The 24080-nt window shown below is 46.8% G+C and overlaps 1 protein-coding gene across 4 annotated transcripts in view; it reads right to left on the bottom strand.

Moving 5' to 3' along the window:
* PECAM1 (platelet and endothelial cell adhesion molecule 1) overlaps window positions 1–22176 on the bottom strand; it is a 53691-nt gene extending 31515 nt beyond the window's left edge. For all 4 annotated transcript variants that reach the window (XM_073579777.1, XM_073579776.1, XM_073579778.1 and 1 more), the window contains exons 1-10: window positions 22029–22176; window positions 21921–21947; window positions 9683–9976; window positions 9203–9490; window positions 8314–8586; window positions 7872–8156; window positions 7340–7633; window positions 5514–5801; window positions 5106–5213; window positions 2736–2763 (exon numbers count right to left, since the gene is read on the bottom strand). In XM_073579777.1, coding sequence (XP_073435878.1) covers window positions 2736–2763; window positions 5106–5213; window positions 5514–5801; window positions 7340–7633; window positions 7872–8156; window positions 8314–8586; window positions 9203–9490; window positions 9683–9976; window positions 21921–21947; window positions 22029–22062 — 1919 coding nt within the window. In that variant the 5' untranslated portion in view covers window positions 22063–22176. The remainder of the gene's footprint in view (window positions 1–2735; window positions 2764–5105; window positions 5214–5513; window positions 5802–7339; window positions 7634–7871; window positions 8157–8313; window positions 8587–9202; window positions 9491–9682; window positions 9977–21920; window positions 21948–22028) is intronic.
* Between the last annotated feature and the right edge of the window lie 1904 nt (window positions 22177–24080).

Genomic DNA, 24080 nt, shown 5'->3' with positions numbered 1-24080 from the left:
TCCTCCCCCCCAGACAGGTGATGATGGCATCCTCCCCCCTGGACAGGTGATATTAGCATCATCTCCTCATGGACAGGTAATGATGGCGTCCGCCCCCTGGACAGGTGATGGTGGAATCCTCCCCCCTGGACAGGTGATGATGGCATCCTACCTCCCAGACAGGTGATGATGGCATCCTCCCCCCCAGACAGGTGATGATGGCATCCTCCCCCCTGGACAGGTGATATTAGCATCATCTCCTCATGGACAGGTGATGATGGCGTCCGCCCCCTGGACAGGTGATGGTGGAATCCTCCCCCCTGGACAGGTGATGGTGGTGTCTTCCCCTCGGACAGGTGATGGTGGTGTCTGCCCTCTGGACAGGTGATGGTGGCGTCCTTCCCCCTGGACAGGTGATATTAGCGTCATCTCCTCATGGACAGGTGATGGTGACGTTCGCCCTCTGGACAGGTGATGGTGGCGTCCTCCCTCCTGGACAGGTGATGGTGGCGTCATCTCCTCATGGACAGGTGATGGTGACGTCCTCCCCCCTGGAGAGGTGGTGGTGGCGTCTTCTCCCCATTGACAGGTGATGGTGACGTCTTCTCCCCATGGACAGGTGATTGTGGCGTCTTCTCCCCATGGACAGGTGATGGTGACTTCTCCCCATGGACAGGTGATGGTGGCATCCTGTTCCCATGGACAGGTGATGGTGACGTCCTCCCCACGGACAGGTTATGGTGGCGTCCTCTCCCCATGGACAGGTGATGGTGACGTCCTCCCTCCTGGACAGGTGATGGTGGCGTCATCTCCTCATGGACAGGTGATGGTGACGTCCTCTCCCCATGGACAGGTGATGGTGACGTCCTCCCTCCTGGACAGGTGATGGTGGCGTCCTCTCCTCGTGGACAGGTGATGGTGGCGTCCTCTCCCCATTGACAGGTGATGGTGACGTCCTCTCCCCATTGACAGGTGATGGTGACGTCCTCTCCCCATTGACAGGTTATGGTGACGTCCTCTCCCCATGGACAGGTTATGGTGACGTCCTCTCCCCATGGACAGGTTATGGTGACGTCCTCTCCCCATGGACAGGTGTTGGTGGCGTTCTCCCCCCTGGACAGGTGATGGTGGCGTCCTCTTCCCATGGACAGGTGATGGTGACGTCCTCCCCACAGACAGGTTATGGTGATGTCCTCTCCCCATGGACAAGTGTTGGTGGCGTTCTGCTCCCTGGACAGGTGATGGTGACATCTCCCCATAGACAGGTGATGGTGACTTCCTCTTCCCATGGACAGGTGATGGTGGCGTCCTCTCTCCATGGACAGGTGATGGTGGCGTACTCTCCCCCTGGACAGGTGATGGTGACATCCTCCCCCCATAGACAGGTGATGGTGGCGTCCACTCCCCCTAGACAGGTGATGGTGACGTCCTCTCCCCATGGACAGGTGATGGTGACATCTTCTCCCCATGGACAGGTGATGGTGACGTCCTCTTCCCATGGACAGGTGATGGTGGCGTCCTCTCCCCACGGACAGGTTATGGTGACGTCCTCTCCCCATGGACAGGTGATGGTGACATCTTCTCCCCATGGACAGGTGATGGTGACGTCCTCTCCCCATAGACAGGTGATGGTGACGTCCTCCCTCCTGGACAGGTGATGGTGGCGTCATCTCCTCATGGACAGGTGATGGTGACATCCTCTCCCCATGGACAGGTGATGGTGGCGTCCTCCCTCCTGGACAGGTGATGGTGGCGTCCTCTCCTCGTGGACAGGTGATGTTGACGTCCTCTCCCCATTGACAGGTGATGGTGACGTCCTCTCCCCATTGACAGGTGATTGTGACGTCTTATCCCCATGGACAGGTGATGGTGACTTCTCCCCATGGACAGGTGATGGTGGCATCCTGTTCCCATGGACAGGTGATGGTGATGTCCTCCCCACGGACAGATTATAGTGACGTCCTCTTCCCATGGACAGGTGATGGTGGCGTCCTCTCCCCATGGACAGGTGATGGTGACGTCCTCCCTCCTGGACAGGTGATGGTGGCGTCATCTCCTCATGGACAGGTGATGGTGACGTCCTCTTCCCATGGACAGGTGATGGTGACGTCCTCCGTCCTGGACATGTGATGTTGGCATCCTCTCCCCATGGACAGGTGATGGTGACGTCCTCCCCACAGACAGGTTATGGTGATGTCCTCTCCCCATGGACAAGTGTTGGTGGCGTTCTGCTCCCTGGACAGGTGATGGTGACATCTTCTCCCCATAGACAGGTGATGGTGACGTCCTCTTCCCATGGACAGGTGATGGTGGTGTCCTCTCTCCATGGACAGGTGATGGTGGCGTACTCTCCCCCTGGACAGGTGATGGTGACATCCTCCCCCCATGGACAGGTGATGGTGGCGTCCATTCCCCCTAGACAGGTGATGGTGACGTCCTGTCCCCATGGACAGGCGATGGTAACATCCTGTGCCCATGGACAGGTGATGGTGGCATCCTCTCCCCATGGACAGGTGATGGTGGTGTCCTCCCCACCCGGACAGGTGATGGTGGTGTCCTTCCCCCCTGGACAGGTGATGGTGGCATCCTCTCCCCATGGAGAGGTGATGGTGGTGGACCCCACGGACAGGTGATGGTGGCGCCCCCTCCCCATGGACAGGTGATGGTGGTGTCCTCTCCCCATGGACAGGTGATGGTGGTGTCCTCTCCCCATGGACAGGTGATGGTGGCTTCCTCCCCCCTCGTGGCCATATTACCTGGTCTTCTCCAATGTAATGTCTTTCCCTGCAAGAAAAAAGGAGAAAATGAAACTTCCAGGATTTATTGCAAATTTCACGAAGGTGAAAGCCAAAGAGGAAGAACAAGAACCTCCAGAAACCCGACCACCAGGGATGTATCATTAACCCATCCACTACCCTAGACCACAAGGTTTGTTATCATTAACCCTTCTACTACCGTAGACCACCAAGGATGCATCATTAACCCTTCTACTACCCTAGACAACCAGGGTTGTTATCATTAACCCTTCTACCCTAGACCACTAAGGATGTTATCATTAACCCTTCTACTACCATAGACCACAGGAATGTATCATTAACCCATCCACTACCGTAGCCCACCTGGGATGTTAGCATTAACCTTTCTACTACCTTAGACCACCAAGTGTGTATTATTAACCTTTCTACTACCCTAGACCACCAGGGATGTATCATTAACCCATCTACTACCCTAGGTCACCAGGTTTGTTATCATTAACCCTTTTACTACCGTAGACACCAGGGATGCATCATTAACCCTTCTAGTACCGTAGAGCACCAGGGATCACCAGGGATGTTATCATTAACCCTTCTACTACAGTAGACCACCAGGGACATCATGAACCCTTTTACTACCCTAGACCACCAGGGATATATCATTAACCCATCCACTACCCAATACCACCAGATTTGTTATCATTAACCCTTCTACTACTGTAGACCACCAGGGATGTATCATTACCTGTTTTACTACCCTAGAACACCAGGGTTGTTATCATTAACCCTTCTACCCTGGACCACCAAGGATGTTATCATTAACCCTTCTACTACCATAGATCACCAGGGATGTATCATTAACCCATCCACTACCCTAAACCACTAGAAATGTATCATTAACCCTTCTACTGTAGACCAACAGGGGTCTTATCATTAACTCTTTTAATACCCTAGACCACCAGGGATGTTATCATTAACCCTTCTACTACGATAGACCACCAGTTGTGTATTAACCCTTCTACTACTGTAGACCACCAGGGATGCATCATTAACTCTTCTACTACCGTAGACCACCAGGGACGTTATCATTAACCCATCCACTACCCTAGCCAAAAGGGATGTTATCACTAACCCTTCTACTACCCTAGTGTCACAACTTTGATGTTGGGTGTCCCGGGACCTTGACTGTCCCTATCGCTTTGGGCACCCTAGCTCGTCCTGTTTCCCAAATTACTTCTGATGGTGAAGATGCAGAGACCACATAACTTGCCTTAGCTCCGGAATTCGCCCTTAGTCTATACCTTTCTCCCACCCAGGGAAGAGGGGAACAGTAGTATGCCGTAATACACCAATCAGACTAACAAGGTAACACGAACAGGGATAAAGGAAAATCCCAATCATACAAATATACTCACATAAACAACAGAGGAATGCATGGGGGAATGAAAGATGGGGTAAAACCAAAGTAAGAGGAGGGACGAGAATTATCACACACCCAAAACCTAGCAACAGTCACAGATAAATCCACCAAACACCTTCTCCAATAATAACCACCAAAACCTCCACCCAGGCAGCATAAGCTATCAGACAATGAGTGCTAACCAGGGCCCAGTTAATATAGGAGATGGGAGTGGCTAACAGTGCACAGCTGAGAGCCTTAATGCAGAACGCTTCCAGGAGCTCTTAACAGAGCAGTTACACCGCTGCACTGCTAGAAGAAACCTGTACCATTTAATATGAAGGTAAAGTGTGTCTAATCCATGCTGCGGTCTTCTAGTTCCTCTCTGTCGTGGTAAACCTGTGACACCTAGACGACCAGGGATGCCATCATTAACCAACCTACAACCCTAGATCATCAGGGATGTATCATTAACCCTTCCACTACTGTACACCACCAGGGATGTTATCACTAACCCATCTACTACTCTAGACCACCAGGTATGTTATAGTTAACCCTTCTACTAGCCTAGACCATCAGGGATGTTATCCCTAACCCTTCCACTACCTCAGACCACAAGGTATGTTATCATTAACCCTTCTACTACCCTAGAAAACCAGGGTTATTACTATTAACGCTTCTACCCTAGACCACCAGGAATGTTATCATTAACCCTTCTATTCTAGACTACAGGGAATGTTGTCATTAACCCTTCTACTACCCTAGACCACCAGGGATGTTGTCATTAACCCTTTTATTCTAGACCACCAGGAATGTTATCACTAACCCTTCTATCCTAGACCACCAGGGATGTTATCATTAACCCTTCTACTACCCTAGACCACCAGGAATGTTATCATTAACCCTTTTATCCTAGACCACCAGTGATGTTTCATTAACCAGTCTACTTCCCGGTGATCCGGAGATGTCCTCACCCCTCTTCTTCTTGTCCATGTGCAGGTACGCGCAGATAGCAGTGGCGGCGAGGACGATCAGCAGGACAAAAGAACCGATGAGCCCCTTCTTCCAGGTGGCGAGGACCGCTAACAGAGATAAAACACAAGTTTGAGACCCCCAGGTTGTCAGAAACTGAAGACAGCATTCCACCAATATGTGGATGGGAATATATGAGGATCCTCAGGGGCGGGCACAGACGGAACCATCCAATAGCTGCTCAGGATGCACAATCCCACCGACTATGCAAGTGGATGTGGCCCCCTGACCTCCTGGGCTGCTTTCTCTTCACTCACATCTGCCCCCAAGGAGGCAGCAAAGTGCAGCTTTAGATAGTGGAGCACTACCCCAACACCTCCATCTACCCCACTGTTGGAGCAGATCCTGACCTCTGGCCTCCTTAGTCTGGCTCCGGACCTCCTTCTGTGCCCGATTGGATGCTGCGCAGAAGTAGTTGCCGTCCTCCTGCTTGCTGAACCTGGGCAGATGGTGAATGCTGTGCTGCTTCTGGGTCTCTGTCACGTTCTGCAGAAGGACCTCATTCCCCTTCTTTCTGTAGAAAAGGAAGGTGATTGGCAGGGTCCCGACCTCGACCTGACACACCAAGGTCAGATTGGACCCCTCCTCCACATCCCCATCAGACGGGATGATTTTCAGATGAGCGGTGCTAATGGGGACTGCAGGAGACAAGAAAGGGGGATAAATGGGGACGTCTACTCCAGTAACATCCAAAGCTCGCTCCACATGGTCTCAAGACTCAAAATTACAAAGTTCAGAATAGTGTATGCAGCTTTAGATGTGACTGGAGCCTAACATGTAATTTAACTAAAATCACGTCTATGAGAAGTTATACAACATTTCTCACTTTAAATCTAGTTATCTGGGATCAATGTTAGTGTTTCTGCCTTCCATAGATAGCAGCGCAGACAGTGATCACGGTTAGTGTTTCTGCCTTCCATAGATAGCAGCGCAGACAGTGATCACGGTTAGTGTTTCTGCCTTCCATAGATAGCAGTGCAGACTGTGATCACTGTTAGTGTTTCTGCCTTCCATAGATAGCAGTGCAGACTGTGATCACTGTTAGTGTTTCTGCCATCCATAGATAGCAGTGCAGACTGTGATCATTGTTAGTGTTTCTGCCTCCCATATATAGCAGTGCAGCCTGTCATCACTGTTAGTGTTTCTGCCTTCCATAGATAGCAGTGCAGCCTGTGATCACTGTTAGTGTTTCTGCCTTCCATAGATAGCATTGCAGACAGTGATCACGGTTAGTGTTTCTGCCTTCCATAGATAGTAGTGCAGACTGTGATCACTGTGTTTCTGCCTTCCATAGATAGCAGTGCAGACTGTGATCACTGTTAGTGTTTCTGCCTTCCATAGATAGAAGTGTAGACTGTAATCATTGTTCGTGTTTCTGCCTTCCATAGATAGCAGTACAGCCTGTAATCACTGTTAGTGTTTTTGCCTACCATAGATAGCAGTGCAGACAGTGATCACGGTTAGTGTTTCTGCCTTCCATAGATAGCAGTGCAGACTGTGATCACTGTGTTTCTGCCTTCCATAGATAGCAGTGCAGCCTGTGATCACTGTTAGTGTTTCTGCCTTCCATAGATAGCAGTGCAGCCTGTGATCACTGTTAGTGTTTCTGCCTTCCATAGATAGCAGTGCAGACTGTGATCACTGCTAGTGTTTCTGCCTTCCATAAATAGCAGTGCAGCCTGTGATCACTGTTAGTGTTTCTGCCTTCCATAGATAGCAGTGCAGACTGTGATCACTGTTCGTGTCTCTGCCTTCCATAGATAGTAGTGCAGCCTGTGATCACTGTTAATGTTTCTGCCTTCCATAGATAGTGCAGCCTGTGATCACTGTTAGTGTTTCTGCCTTCCATAGATATCAGTGCAGACAGTGATCACGGTTAGTGTTTCTGCCTTCCATAGATAGCAGTGCAGACTGTGATCACTGTGTTTCTGCCTTCCATAGATAGCAGTGCAGACTGTGATCACTGTTAGTGTTTCTGCCTTCCATAGATAGCAGTGCAGCCTGTGATCACTGTTAATGTTTCTGCCTTCCATAGATAGCAGTGCAGCCTGTGATCACTGTTAGTGTTTCTGCCTTCCATAGAAGTGGGTGGTAGTTGCCTAACCATGAAGGCCACTACTAAGCCCTTAGAGCATGCGCATAATTCCTCCCATACAGCAGTGTTACTGAGACTTACTGATGACCGTGACGTTCACGATGTTGCTGTACTTCCCTGTACTTTGGGTGTTTCGATTGGTCGCTTGACAGCTGTACTGTCCCAAGTCATGCGAACTGGACGAGTTTACTAGAAAACGAGCTTCCTTGTCCCCGTAAATGATCTGTTTCTCCAGAAGATCTTTTCCTCTGACCAATGAATATGTAATGGGTGGCGTCCCGGACTGGATCTTGCACGTCAGTTCTAGGGTATCTCCAAGGACCACCGTCTTGTTACTTCTCATGATGTGCGTCAAGACGGGGTTCTTGACCGGAGCTGATATTAAGAGAAGAGAGAAATGAGATGTGTACATATATATCCAAGGTTCTGCTACACTGGGAAAAAAAAACCAAACTTATTTGAATTGATTTTCATGTAAAATGTTTCTAGAGCATGCATGTAACTCATCACAGTGCAGGCTGCACGATGCGGCTGTCATCAATCTGTCGGACAGCTCACTGATGGATGTATATGTGACTCCCAGCGCTTTACATCGATTCCTCCCTACACTCACCATAGATCTGCAAGTCCAGGGATTCACTTTCTTTGGTGATGTTGGCTATGGTGACCTGACACACGTAGGATCCGCTATACTTCTCAATTGCTGTCATGGTAAATTTGCCTCCCTTCCGGGTGGATTTCCTCTTTTGTCTTCTTTCTATGAATCTATACTCCAGACGATCGGAAGCTCCAGCCGGTAATCCGGTGACCGAGCATTTCAGCTCTATGTTGTCGTTCTCATTGATGAATTCGTTCTTGGAGCTTCTCTTCAGAGTTAGTAGAGGTCTTGGGAAAAGTTCTGAAAAGTAAAGGAGAGAGATAAAAACAAGCAGATTCTCTTGAATAATCTGCATCCTGGTGAGTACACTGTGCCGCGGACCTGGGTGGGCTTGTGACGTGGAGCCCCCCCATAGTGGGCGCATGGAGCACTTACCGGCTGTGCGCAGAGCACTTACCGGCTATGTCAATCTTGGCGCTGCTGGACTTGGAGGTCCTTTTGCTCTCCACCTTACAGGTGTAGTTGCCCATGTCTTCCACCATGGCAACTCGATGGTAGGACAGTGTGTTCGTGGTGGAGCTGTTGATAATGTGGCCGTCCTTCTGCAGGGTCAGCTTCACGTCTTGGGATCGTGTCCGACCTTCCTGAAAAGAACATTTCACTGACATGTTTCCTCCTTCGGTGAAATTGTGGGAAGGGATAACCTCGATTCTTGGTACAGAAAATGGAGCTGTAAAGCAAATGAAACAGTGAAATAATACCACCATACAGTGCCAATATAATATACCAAGATATTGGCATATGGCAGCGATAAAATATGTCTAAGGCCTATATACTATAGCCCTGTCATTCTTTGCTAATATAAAATATCAAGTGCCTAAATAGTAGTCATATGGAGCTAGTAAAATATGTCCAGCGAATAAATAATACTGCCATATGGAGTAAATTAGATATGTCCAGTGAATAAATAGTTCCACCATATGGAGCTAATAAAATATGTTCAGTATCTAAATAATACTGTCATATAGAGCTAATGAGATATGTCCAGTGACTAAATAATACCATCATATGGAGCTAATGAGATATGTCTAGTGCCTAAATATTACCACCATATGGAGGTAATGAGATATGTCCAGTGTATAAATATTACCGCCATATGGAGCTAACGAGATATGTCCAGTGTATAAATATTGCTGCCATATGGAGCTAATGAGATAAGTGCAGTGAATAAATAATTTCTCCACATGGAGCTAATGAGATATGTCCAGTGCCTAAATAATACTAACAAGAATGCCCAGACTTCATGGGTCGAACTCTTCATACAGGAGAGGACCATACTAACTCACCCACTACAGTGACCGTCTTCATGGCGCTGGCTGGGGAGGATTCCCCTATATGGACAAGTTGGACTTCGCACTTAAATTGTAAAATGTTCTCTCCTTCTTTGATCATAAACTTGACCTCTTCGTGATACTCCCCAGTGGACTTGGTCTTCACCTCTTCCGATTTTTGGTGGATCTTGTAGAATTTGAACCTCTTATAGGACCATTCCTCCGGGGCCTCACATCTGACAATGACTTCATCTCCTTCGCTGACCTCATCCTTGGAAACGTTAATTAGAGGACCGGACAGGCCTGGAGAAGAGGCAGAAGATCACTGGAAGGAAATCCCTAAATTATGGTGACGACAACTACGGCTGGTGACATGTGTCCGTCGTTACCCCAATACCACCAACGGAGATCAGGTACAAGAAGATTAATACTTGGAGACATCATCTTATGTTCTCAGAAGATTTACAATGACACCAGGATCTCTCGTGCACTCACCGGTCACCCTAATCTCGATGTCGTCACTGATCTTTATCCTTCCGGCCACGGACACCTCACATTTGAACTGCCCAGAATTGGACACCCTGACCTTTGGGATGACGTAGGACGCGTAGTCTTGGGTGGAGATGATTGTGCCAACTGTTTCATCCTCCTTATAAAAGGTGAATGTACTGTTCAAGGTGAAGTCTGTGGTCTTGGCGAACCCCACCTCACACTTCAGCTCCAGCTTGTTCCCATTATTCAGGTTGGTGGACGGCAGAGCTTTCAGCTCGATACTGTTGATTGTGAAATCTTAATTGAAAAAGATAAGGATTTGTAAGAAGATAGAAAGAAAAAACAACCATTCGGCATCACGGCTGATTCCGGGACACTCAACCACCTGTTCCCAGACCCTAGGAACCTCGGGGCCATGTACCTCTCTATCTCAAGGCATCTTATCGAGCTGTTATTGGGCATGCATAGAGATGTCACTACAATTCTTAATACAGGGATTAATAACACAATCCCTGCACTCACAGATTACCTGCCTACATTACACAATCCCTGCACTCACAGATTGATGAGATTGCATGATCCCTGCACTCACAGATTGATGAGATTACATGATCCCTGTACTCACAGACTGATGAGATTAAATGATCCCTGTACTCACAGACTGATGAGATATCATGATCCCTGCACTCACAGACTGATGAGATATCATGATCCCTGCACTCACAGACTGATGAGATATCATGATCCCTGCACTCACAGATTGATGAGATTACATGATCCCTGTACTCACAGATTGATGAGATTACATGATCCCTGTACTCGCAGACTGATGAGATTACATGATCCCTGCACTCACAAACTGATGAGATATCGCGATCCCTGCACTCACAGACTGTTGAGATTACATGATCCCTGCACTCACAGACTGATGAGATATCATGATCCCTGCACTCACAGATTGATGAGATTACATGATCCCTGTACTCACAGACTGATAAGATTAAATGATCCCTGTACTCACAGACTGATGAGATTACGTGATCCCTGCACTCACAGACTGATGAGATATCATGATCCCTGCACTCACAGACTGTTGAGATTAAATGATCCATGCACTTACAAACTGATGAGATATCATGATCCCTGCACTCACAGACTGTTGAGATTACATGATCCCTGCACTCACAGACTAATGAGATATCGTGATCCCTTCACTCACAGACTGTTGAGATTACATGATCACTGCACTCACAGACTGATGAGATTACATGATCCATGCACTCACAGACTGATGAGATATCATGATCCCTGAACTCACAGATTGATGAGATTACATGATCCCTGTACTCACAGACTGATGAGATTAAATGATCCCTGTACTCACAGACTGATGAGATTACGTGATCCCTGCACTCACAGACTGATGAGCTATCATGATCCCTGCACTCACAGACTGATGAGATTACATGATCCCTGCACTCACAGACTGATGAGATATCATGATCCCTGCACTCACAGACTGTTGAGATTACATGATGACTGCACTCACAGACTGATGAGATATCATGATCCCTGCACTCACAGACTGTTGAGATTACATGATCACTGCACTCACAGACTGATGAGATTACATGATCCATACATTCACAGACTGATGAGATATCATGATCCCTGCACTCACAGATTGATGAGATTACATGATCCCTCTACTCAGACTGATGAGATTAAATGATCCCTGTACTCACAGACTGATGAGATTACGTGATCCCTGCACTCACAGACTGATGAGATATCATGATCCCTGCACTCACAGACTGTTGAGATTAAATGATCCCTGTACTCACAGGCTGATGAGATCACATAATCCCTGTATTCACAGACTGATGAGATCACATAATCCCTGCACTCACAGACTGATGAGATTACGTGATCCCTGCACTCACAGACTGTTGAGATTACATGATCCCTGCACTCACAGACTGATGAGATTACGTGATCCCTGCCCTCACAGGCTGATGAGATCACATAATCCCTGCACTCACAGACTGATGAGATTACGTGATCCCTGCACTCACAGACTGATGAGATTATGTGATCCCTGCACTCACAGACTGATGAGATTACATGATCCCCGCACTCACAGACTGATGAGATATCACGATCCCTGCACTCACAGACTGATGAGATCACATAATCCCTGTTCTCACAGACTGATTAGATCACATAATCCCTGTATTCACAGGCTGATGAGATTACATGATTCCTGCACTCAGACTGATGAGATATCACGATCCCTGCACTCACAGACTGATGAGATAACATGATGACTGCACTCACAGACTGATGGGATCACATGATCCCTGCACTCACAAACTTATGAGATCGCATAATCCCTGCACTCACAGACTGATGAGATAACATAAAAGCTAAAGATAAAGATAAAGATAAAAGCTCCGGCAAGTGTACAGGATTGCAGAGCGGTGTTGGAAGAAAACAAATTCGCAAGATGACTTCACTGCATTCAAACAGGCAACACTCGCTTTCAACTCTGCCCTCACCTCTGCTAAACAGGCCTACTTCACAACCCTCATATCTTCCCTATCCAACAATCCCAAACAGTTATTCAAAACTTTCAACTCCCTTATCCACCCACCACAGCCCCATCCAACCTCCCTCACCTCTGCTGAGGACTTTGCCACACACTTCAAAAATAAGATCGACCAAACAAGGCAAGTCTTCATTGCTCAACCACCACAACCCCTTTGTATACCAGACCAATGCCCAAACCCCATAACCTGCCTCTCCAACATCACTGAAGGGGAGCTTAATCGCCTCTTCTCCAAATCGCACCTCACAACCTGTATACTCGACCCCATCCCATCCCACCTCCTCCCCAACCTCACCACCACACTTATCCCATCCCTAACCCACCTCTTCAACCTATTGCTAACGTCCGGTAACTTCCCTTCTGCTTTTAAACATGCCACAATCACGCCTAGCCTTAAAAAGCCAACCCTCGACCCAACCGCTATGTCCAGCTATTGCCCAATATCGCTGCTCCCATTCACTTCCAAACTCCTGGAGCAGCACGTCCATGCTGAACTTTCCTCCCACCTCTCATCTAACTTGCTCTTTGACAACCTACAATCTGGCTTCCGTCCCCATCACTCCACTGAGACAGCCCTGACCAAAATTACTAACGACCTACTTACCGCCAAAGCAAACGGACAATACTCTATACTCCTGCTTCTAGACCTGTCCTCTGCATTCGACACAGGTGACCACTGCCTCCTACTACAGATCCTCTCCTGCTTTGGAATCAAAGACCTTGCCCTGTCCTGGATCTCCTCATACCTCTCCATCCGCACATTCAGCGCCTCCCACTCCCACACTACCTCCTCATCCCACCCTTTCTCTGTTGGAGTCCCCCAAGGCTCTGTTCTAGGACCCCTACTCTTCTCAATTTATATCCTTAGCCTGGGTCAACTCATAAATTCCCACGGATTCCAGTACCACCTTTATGCAGACGACACTCAGAGCTACCTCTCTGGCCCAGACGTCACCTATCTACTGCCCAGAATCCCAGAGTGTCTATCAGCCATATCCTCCTTCTTCTCCTCTCGCTTCCTCAAGCTCAATGTGGACAAATCTGAACGCATGATCTTTCCTCCATCTCACAGATCTTCCTTACCTGACCTATCTATCACAATTAATGACATCACACTTTCCCCAGTACCGGAAGTCCGCTGCCTCGGAGTGTCCCTTGACTCTACCCTGTCCTTCAAACCGCACATCCAAGCTCTCTCCACCTCCTGCCGCCTCAGCTCAAAAATATTTCCAGAATCCAACCTTTCCTCAACCCTCAATCAACTAAAATGCTTGTGAACGCCCTCATCTCCCGTATCGACTATTGCAACATCCTTTTCTATGGTTTCCCTGCTAACACCCTTGCACCTCTCCAGTCCATCCTTAACTCTGCTGCCTGACTAATTCATCTCTCTCCTCGCTACTCCTCCACTTCTCCCCTCTGCAGATCTCTTCACTGGCTCCCATTCCCTCAGTGTATCCAGTTCACATTAATAATAATAATCTTTATTTATATAGCGCCAACATATTCCGCAGCGCTTTACAGTTTAACAGTTTCAAAACACAAGTCATAAGTAACAACGCTAACAATACAATAATTAAAGCAAAATAAGACGAAATAAGACGACCCTGCTCGTGAGAGCGTACAATCTACAATGAGGTGAGGGAGATACAGAGTACAGGTGTGTATTTACAATTGTATATTTACAATGAAGGTCCAGCCATCTTGCAGGAGTGAAGGATGGATGGAGATAGTGAATGGGCTACGCACGCACACTTACACAGAGAATGACTTTGATTAGTGAATGTGATAGGCCGCTCTGAACAGGTGTGTTTTGAGGGAGCGCCTAAAACTATGCAAATTGTGGATAGTCCTGATTTCTTGGGGTAGAGCATTCCAGAGGATAGGAGCAGCACAGGAGAAGTCTTGGAGTCGGGAGTGGGAGGTACGGATTAGTGCAGAGGTTAGTCGAAAGTCGTTTGCAGAGCGCAGCGATCGGCTAGGCCGATAGACAGAAATGAGAGAAGAGATGTAAGGGGGTGCCGCACTGTGGAGAGCTTTGTGGGTGAGAACAAGTACTTTGAATTGGATCCTATAATGAATGGGCAGCCAATGTAAGGACTGGCGAAGAGCGGACGCGTCCGAGTACCGATTACCCAGATGGACGATCCTGGCTGCTGCATTGAGTATGGACTGGAGAGGGGATAGTCGAGTGACGGGGAGGCCAATTAATAGAGCGTTGCAGTAATCCAGGCGAGAGTGGATCAATGCAACAGTGAGGGTTTTTGTTGTTTCCATAGTGAGAAAAGGGCGGATTCTAGAGATGTTCTTTAGGTGTAAGCGGCAAGAGCGGGCAAGGGATTGTATATGGGATGTAAAGGAGAGATTGGTGTCAAACATAACACCCAGACAGCGCACCTGCTGCCGGGGTGTTATTGTGGTACCACCCACGGAGAAGGAAATGTCAGATTTAGGGAGGTTAGTAGACGGCGGGAGCAGAAGAAGTTCAGTTTTGGAGAGGTTGAGTTTCAGATAGAGAGCGGACATGATATTGGAGACTGCGGACAGACAGTCACTGGCGTTCTGTAGTACAGCGGGGGTAAGGTCGGGGGAAGACGTGTATAGTTGTGTGTCATCAGCATAAAGATGGTACTGAAAGCCAAATCTGCTGATGGTCTGTCCAATTGGGGCCGTGTAGAGAGAGAAAAGAAGGGGGCCAAGGACTGAGCCCTGAGGTACCCCGACAGCAAGAGGAAGAGGAGATGGCGTGGAGCCAGAGAACAAAACACTGAAGGAGCGGTCAGAGAGATAGGAAGAGAACCAGGAGAGTGCAGTGTCCTTAATGCCTAGTGACTGGAGCCTAGAGAGTAGGAGATGGTGGTCAACAGTATCGAAAGCTGCAGATAGGTCAAGAAGAATGAGCAGAGAGTGGTCACCGTTACGTTTTGCTGTCAGAAGGTCATTGGTCACTTTGATGAGTGCAGTTTCAGTCGAATGTAGGGGGCGGAAGCCGGACTGTGAAGGGTCTAGAAGGGAGTGAATGGAGAGGTAACGGGTAAGGCGGGAGTAAACTAGGCGTTCCAAAAGTTTAGAGATGAAGGGGAGATTGGAGACTGGTCTGTAGTTGTTTGTGCAGGATGGGTCGAGAGCAGGTTTCTTTAGTAGTGGAGTAACGATGGCGTGTTTGAAGGAGGATGGGAAAATGCCCGAGGAGAGGGAGAGATTAAAGATTGTAGTTAGGTGGGTTGTGACGACTGGAGAGAGGGACTGGAGGAGATGTGAGGGAATGGGGTCGGTAGTGCATGTAGTCGGACGAGAAGAAGAGAGGAGTCTGGAGACTTCTTCTTCTGTTATGGGATCAAATGTGGAGAGTGAGCCAGGGGAGATGTAGGAAGGGATGGGAGTCACAGCACTTGGTGGTTGGGAGCAGATTTCTTGACGGATATTATCTATTTTTTCTGTAAAGTGGGAGGCCAGGTCATCAGCACAAATGTCTGTGATAGGGGCTTGTGCTTTTGGCCTGAGGAGGGAGTGAAAAGTGTCAAAAAGTTTCTTGGGGTTGTTGGCTAGTGAGGAGATCAGGGTGGTGAAGTAGGTCTGTTTGGCAAGGTGAAGGGCAGCGTTATAGGTTCTTAACATAAATTTGAAGTGGATGAAGTCTTCTGGTGTGCGGGTTTTTCTCCATAGGCGTTCAGCACTCCTGGAGCATCGCTGGAGAAGTTGAGTTTGCGATGTGAGCCAGGGCTCTTTTACTCTGTGTTTGGAGGTTCTGAGGGTGAGGGGAGCTACTTGGTCAAGGGTGCTTCTAAGAGTGTCATTGTAATTGTAGTGTAATACTGACCTACAAGGCCATCTATAACCTGTCTCCCCCATATGTCTCTGAACTAATCTCCCGATACCTTCCCTCACGTAATCTCCGGTCCTCCCAAGACCTCCTTCTCTCCTCCACACTTATTCGCTCCTCACCCAACTGCCTCCAAGACTTCTCCCGAAAAGCCCCTATCCTCTGGAATTCTTTGCCCCAACATGTCCGACTATCAACCACACTCGGATCCTTCCGACGGAACCTGAAAACCCATCTCTTCAGGAAAGCCTACAGCCTACAATGACCCCGCTGCCTCACCACTACCGGAGATAGCACCTCAACCAACACAGGAACTGCTGCAACCCCCCAACCTACAGTCCTTCCCCACCATCCTGTAGCATGTAAGCCCGAAAGGGCAGGGTCCTCTCTCCCCTCTGTATCAGTCTGTGATTGTTAGTTTACTGTAAGTGATATCTGTAATCTGTATGTCACCCCTTCTCATGTACAGCACCATGGAATCAGTGGTGCTATAGAAACAAATAATAATAATAACATGATTCCTGCACTCACAGACTGATGAGATTACATGATCCCTGCACTCACAGACTGATGAGATTACATGAACCCTGCACTCACAGACTGATGAGATTACATGATCCCTGCACTCACAGACTGATGAGATTACATGATCCCTGCACTCACAGATTGATGAGATTACATGATCCCTGAACTCACAGACTGATGAGATTACATGATCCCTGTATTCACAGATTGATGAGATTACATGATCCCTGAACTCACAGACTGATGAGATTACATGATCATTGTGCTCACAGACTGATGAGATTACATGATCCCTTCACTCACAGATTGATGAGATTACATGATCCCTGCACTCACAGACTGATGAGATTACATGATCCATGTACTCACAGATTGATGAGATTACATGATCCCTGTACTAACAGACTGATGAGATTACAAGATCCCTGCACTCACAGACTGATGAGATTACATGATCCCTACACTCACAGACTGATGAGATTACATGATCCCTGCACTTACAGACTGATGAGATTACATGATCCCTGCACTCATAGATTGATGAGATTACATGATCCCTACACTCACAGACTGATGAGATTACATGATCCCTGCACTTACAGACTGATGAGATTACATGATCCCTGCACTCATAGATTGATGAGATTACATGATCCATGTACTCACAGATTGATGAGATTACATGATCCCTACACTCACAGACTGATGAGATTACATGATCATTGTACTCACAGACTGATGAGATTACATGATCCCTACACTCACAGACTGATGAGATTACATGATCCCTGCACTCACAGACTGATGAGATTACATGATCCCTGCACTCACAGACTGATGAGATTACATGATCCATGTTCTCACAGATTGATGAGATTGCATGATCCCTGTACTAACAGACTGATGAGATTACAAGATCATTGTACTCACAGACTGATGAGATTACATGATCCCTACACTCACAGACTGATGAGATTACATGATCATTGTACTCACAGACTGATGAGATTACATGATCCCTACACTCACAGACTGATGAGATTACATGATCCCTGCACTCACAGACTGATGAGATTACATGATCCATGTACTCACAGATTGATGAGATTACATGATCCCTGTACTAACAGACTGATGAGATTACAAGATCCCTGCACTCACAGACTGATGAGATGACATGATCCCTGCACTCACAGATTGATTTACAACAACTTCACTTACAAACCACTTTTCTTTCTCGTGTTGTGGACAATTCCCAAATATTAGGACCCAGTTGGGTCTGAAAACATGGAAATGATAAAGTTATACTCAAGTGCTGTGGGAAAGGCTGGTGGCTAATATCTTCTCTTACCACCGGCTTTATGGCCATAGGAGAGTTTGTTCATACATGTGACAGCCATATTGAGCTTAAAACTCTATTTATGGACTTTTTAGGGAACAGTACAGCTGAAAACTACAACGTCCGTGTGTCATGTTACTTACCTTCCCCTTTCCCAGTAATTGCTGGAAGCAATGAAACTGTTACGCACAGTTACTGTCAACTTTCTGAAAATATTATGATACAGTTCCTTGCGAAAGTATTCGGCCCCCTGGAACTTTTCAACTTTTTCCCACACATCATGCTTTAAACATAAAGATACCAAATGTAAATTTTTGGTGAAGAATCAACAACAAGTGGGACACAATTGTAAAGTTGAACGAAATGTATTGGTTATTTTAAATTTTTGTGGAAATGCAAAAACTGAAAAGTGGGGCGTGCAATATTATTCAGCCCCTTTACTTCCAGTGCAGTAAACTCACTCTAGAAGTTCATTGTGGATCTCTGAATGATCCAATGTTGTCCTAAATGACTAATGATGATAAATATAATCCACCTGTGTGTAATCAAGTCTCCGTATAAATGCACCTGCTCTGTGATCGTCTCAGGGTTCTGTTTGATGCACAGAGAGCATCATGAAGACCAAGGAACACAACAGACAGGTCCGTGATACTGTTGTGGAGAAGTTTAAAGCCGGATTTGGATACAAAATGATTTCCAAAACTTTAAACATCCCAAGGAGCACTGGGCAAGCAATCATATTGAAATGGGAGGAGTATCATACCACTGCAAATCTACCAAGACCCGGCCGTCCCTCTAAACTTTCATCTCAAACAAGGAGTAGACCAATCAGAGATGCAGCCAAGAGGCCCCTGATCACTCTGGATGAACTGCAGCGATCTACAGCTGAGGTGGGACAGTCTGTCCATAGGACAACAATCAGTCGCACACTGCACAAATCTGGCCTTTATGGAAGAGTGGCAAGAAGAAAGCCTTTTCTCAAAGATATCCATAAAAAGTGTTGTTTAAAGTTTGCAACAAGCCACCTGGGAGATACACCAAACACGTGAAAGAAGGTGCTCTGGTCAGATGAAACCAAAATCCAACTTTTTGGCAACAATGCCAAACGTTATGTTTGGCGTAAAGGCAACACAGCTCATCACCCTGAACACACCATCCCCACTGTCAAACATGGTGGTGGCAGCATCATGGTTTGGGCCTGGTTTTCTTCAGCAGGGACAGGGAAGATGGTTAAAATTGATGGGAAGATGGATGGAGCCAAATACAGGACCATTCTTGAAGAAAACCTGTTGGGAGTCTGCAAAAGACCTGAGACTGGGATGGAGATTTGTCTTCCATCAAGTCAATGATCCCAAACATAAAGCAAAATCTACACTGGTATGGTTCACAAATAAACGTATCCAGGTGTTAGAATGGCCAAGTCACAGTCCAGACCTGAATCCAATCGAGAATCTGTGGAAAGAGCTGAAAACTGCTGTTCACAAACGATCTCCATCAAACCTCACTGAGCTCGAGCTGTTTGCCAAGGAAGAATGGGCAAGAATTTCAGTCTCTCGATGTACAAAACTGATAGAGACATACCCCAAGCGACTGCAGCTGTAATCGCAGCAAAAGGTGGCACAACAAAGTATTAAGTTACAGGGGCCGAATAATATTGCACGCCCCACTTTTCAGTTTTTGAATTTCCACAAAAATTTAAAATAACTAATAAATTTTGTTCAACTTCACAATTGTGTCCCACTTGTTGTTGATTCTTCACCAAAAATTTACATTTGGTATCTTTATGTTTGAAGTATGATATGTGGGAAAAGGTTGAAAAGTTCTAGGGGGCCGAATACTTTCGCAAGGCACTGTTTATTGGTCTTTTTTAGGGGAAGGTGATTTTTTTTGTGGGGTGAGTGATAAACGAACTTGCTGATCGTAAATATCTATATCAGTGAAGAGGAGGAACGCGCAGTCATTTCTTCTATCCGTCCCTGGGTGTTGGTTACACAATGTTCTGTAGAAATTCAGTGAGATTTTCATATTTCCCGTCAGCCAGAGATTAGTACCTACGGCCCGGATAGTGACATAGGCCACTGGAACAATAGATGAGCTCATTCTCTGACTAATTCCCACCACATTGTTTTGCTTTTTTATGACATTATCGAGCTGCATTTGCACAAAAACACATAGAAAAGAACATACAGTATGCTCCATATCGATAGATGTAAGTCTATACCTGGCAGGTTAAAAATCACTTATTGGCCCCTTACACATTGCAATAATTGCCTGAACTCCTTAAACGTGCAGCGATCAAACCATCAGTGAGTGTCAAGACCAGCCTCATCTTCCCTACCGAAAATCTTAGCCAAGACCATCTACATCTCCCAGATCCAACATCATAGCCAAGACCATCCACATCTTCGACTACCCAACATCTTAACTAAGATAATTCACATTTTCCCGACCCCAACACCTTTGTCAGGACCATCCACATCTCCCCGACTTAACATCTTTGCAAAGACTATCCACATGTCCCCAACTAAACAGCTTAGCCAAGATTATCAACATCTCCTCAACCCAACATCTTAGTCAAGACTAGCCACATCTTCCCTATTAAAAATCTTAGCCAAGACCATCTATATTTCCTGGACCCAACATCATAGCCAAGGCCAACCACATCTCCTCATCTCAACAGCTTAGCTAAGACCATTTACATTTCCTCAACCTAACATCTTAGCCAAGACCATTCGCTTTTTCCGAACCAACCCCATAGCCAAGACCATCCACATCTACCCGACCCAAAATCTTAGCCACGACCATCTACATCTCCCTGACCCAACATTTTAGCCAAGAGTATCCACATCTCCTTGCTCCAACACTGTAGCCAAGTCTATCCACACCTCACTCCAACATCTTAGCCAGCACTATCCAGATCTCCTCAATCCACCATCTTATCCAAGACCTTCCACATATCCACCAAGTAATCTTTACAATTTCTAAGGGTTTGGGAACCTACTTGTGCACCTTCTTTATCGGCTGTGCTAATGGTCTTTTTGCCTCTTCCACATGTTTGCGACCCAACATCTTATCCAAGACTTTCCAGGTGTCCTCGACCAAACATCTTAACCAAGACCATCAACATCTTCCTGACTGAAAATTTCAGCCAAGACCATCTAGATCTAACCGACCCAATGGCTTAGCCAAGACCATTCACATGTTCCCAACCCAACTTCTAAGCCAAGAACATCTACATTTCCCCGACCCAACACCTTAGCTGAGATCATCTACGTCTCCCCGACCCAAAATCTTGGCCATCATATTCACATCTTCTCAACTCAAGATCTTAGCCAAGACCATCCACATCTCCCTGATCCAACATCTTAACCAACAAATCCAAATTTTATTAGTCCAACATCTTAACTTTTCATATTACTCTCTTCATTAATTCCCTGCAGACATTTCCTTTTCCAAAGATGTGAGGAACAGCAAGAACTTCTTTCATTATCCATCTTCTAGGTGATGTTCACTTCTCAATCTTAACCCTCTCAGAATATACAACACATGAAGAATAAACCATTGATCGATATAGACACCCGGAGCTTTCTTGGCACATATGCCGAACGTATGAAGAGAACAAGATGTGAACAGAGTCTTGAACTTCTCCTCAGCATCTTCTCTTCTATTGCATCTGTCTATTTCCACCAGATCCATCTTCTCCACGGCATAGATTTTTAGTGGAGACATTATGGATCCAAATGCAAATTGATATCAGAACTGTTTGAGAAAGTTTCTGAAACTTTTCAGAAAATGGAAAATCTCCTCCAAAAACTCCGGAGCAAGCAGCTTGTCTTGGAGCGGTTTCCACTAGAATACTGGTCAGCGTTTGTCGGTGTGCATGTACCCCAAGCGTGCCACACGCCCCATCCCCAGGTCAGACAGAGATATCAATTTGTGGACTCACCGCTTGCTTCTCCTCCCAGGGTCCAAACTGCAACAAGAGAAAAGTAGAAAATCAGCGACAGACAAGCGTCAGACATAATGAAGGATCCTGACAGGCGGCAGCACTTACGTCCCAGCACGGTCACCACTACACCGAAATACATCTCCACGTTGGTGGAAAAAACATCCAAATCATGGAATAAAGCCCCTCAAACAGTTGAGGCAGCCACATGCACTGTCCCCCAGCAAGCTGTCACTGGAGAATACACAGTGGGAGGGGAATATCTCTGATTGCAGGCAGAATGCAGGAAATTGGGGAAACTACACTTTTCCTGCCGTGACTCTTCCTGCCGCCGCCGTCCTTAAGATGTGTTCACAAACAATAGGGGATGTGACTATTGCCAACTACGGAGGCGAGGAGAGAGCGCCACCTACAGCCAGAAAAGGACAGGGTTAGATACACAGCTCAGCTGGCAGGATTAGATCCAGCGGGACATTGCCCCTGGACTTTCGTTATGGCCATAGATCGGGAATAGGGATGGCTGCTGTCAGGGAAATCTGAATTATTTCCTATGGTCCTAGGTACACATACAGAGCTGTCTGTTTTTCCTCACTCCATTGGTTTGTGAAAAACCCAGTTCCTGCTGCATCCCTCTCCACTTCTTCAGCCCCCTCAGTCTGCCTCTGTGAAATTCCCTCCAATCCCCCCTCCCTTCAGCAAATGGTCACTTTTATAGCATGCCAGCTCTGGCAGAGTTGTGTTTTGTTTTTTTGTTTTTTAATTGTCATGAATAACCCGACTTTTTGGCTATCAGTTACAGTTAGGAACTTGCAGCTCTCTGGCGCCCCTTATCCTCAGGTCAGTCAGGGAACTGCACCTAGTCATCTACTGGCTATTGGGTACTCTGCAGTGAGGGTGGTGTATATATCACCAGTCACAGGTCGGGGATACACACATAAACCTCCTATCCGTCACTGCCAGGGTTCCCAATAACACCAGGACGCCACGCTGCCACCAGTCCTTCGTTTGATTTCAAAGTCTATATCGGGTCAGGAACCAACCCAAGGTAGCGGGATTTTGCACAAAGTACGTGACGGTTCGATCATAGAGCAAAAAGAACACTAGTAAATATAAGATTACTCCAGAAAATATTGACAGTGTTTACAAAAATACAAGATGTTACAAAAGGAGACAAAATACAGTAAGTACAGACAGTGAGAAATAAAAGGGATTAAAAGGGATTAAAAATATGAAACTTACTCTATCTCAGTCACAGGTATGACGTGTCGATAAAGGGGAGGAGAGCCTTCCCAAAGAAAAATGGTTCATCAGCAAAGCCTACTGTTTAGCTGACTCTCTGGCGTTTCACAACTCCTCAAAGGTGCTTTTCAGTTTTATGCTTTGCCCACAAACCTAGGGACTCCTCTCTTGCTGACCTCACTGGAGGGCTGGGTTAGAGGGCGTTCGCCACTTTTGAAAAATTGTTAAAAACTCCTATATTCCATATCTTTGGCTGGAATGCTCACAGGGCAACGATAGGGGCATCACATTTTCCCCTGCAAAGTGACTGGGGGCAGAAACTAATTTCTCAGGTTTCTGATGGCCCTACAGGCTGAAAAACGTTGCCATGCGTAGCCCCAATCACCCTGGTCCTGGAAATCTACTTTTCCTGTCTCTAGGATTATCATATGTTATAGAATTCGACCTGGAATATTAAGTCTGATAGACAAAGGAGTTTTGGAGGGAAAAAACACACTTAATTCTGCCAGAGCTGGCATGCAATAAAAGTGACCATTTGCTGAAGGGAGGGGGGAGTGGATAGAATTTCATAGAGGCAGCCTGAAGGGGCTGCAGTAGTGGAAGGGGATGCAGCAGGAACTGTTTTTTTCAGAAACCAATAGGGTGAGGAAAAACAGGCAGCCCTGTATGTGTACCTAGGACCATAGGAACTAATTCATATTTCTCTGACAGTTGTCATCTATCATACACTGCATTTATCATACATAGCGGTGACATCACACCAGTCCATAGGTAAAGTGCACGAGAGTGGTAGTCATGATGACCGATCTGCTGTCCAGTTTTGCTCTGGCCCTTTACAGACAGTGAGTATCCCAGTCCCAGTGTGTTGTATGGTGTGGGGTGAATCACACTCACCTCCCTGCATCCAGGACTCCTTCCTCA

The sequence above is a fragment of the Dendrobates tinctorius genome, unplaced genomic scaffold (assembly GCF_039654945.1).
Source record: "Dendrobates tinctorius isolate UK_male_01 unplaced genomic scaffold, ASM3965494v1 ptg000063l, whole genome shotgun sequence".
In the NCBI taxonomy this organism is placed as follows: Eukaryota; Metazoa; Chordata; class Amphibia; order Anura; family Dendrobatidae; genus Dendrobates; species Dendrobates tinctorius.
The sequence above is the reverse complement of the archived record's forward strand: the minus strand, read 5'-3'. Positions and strand labels throughout refer to the sequence as shown.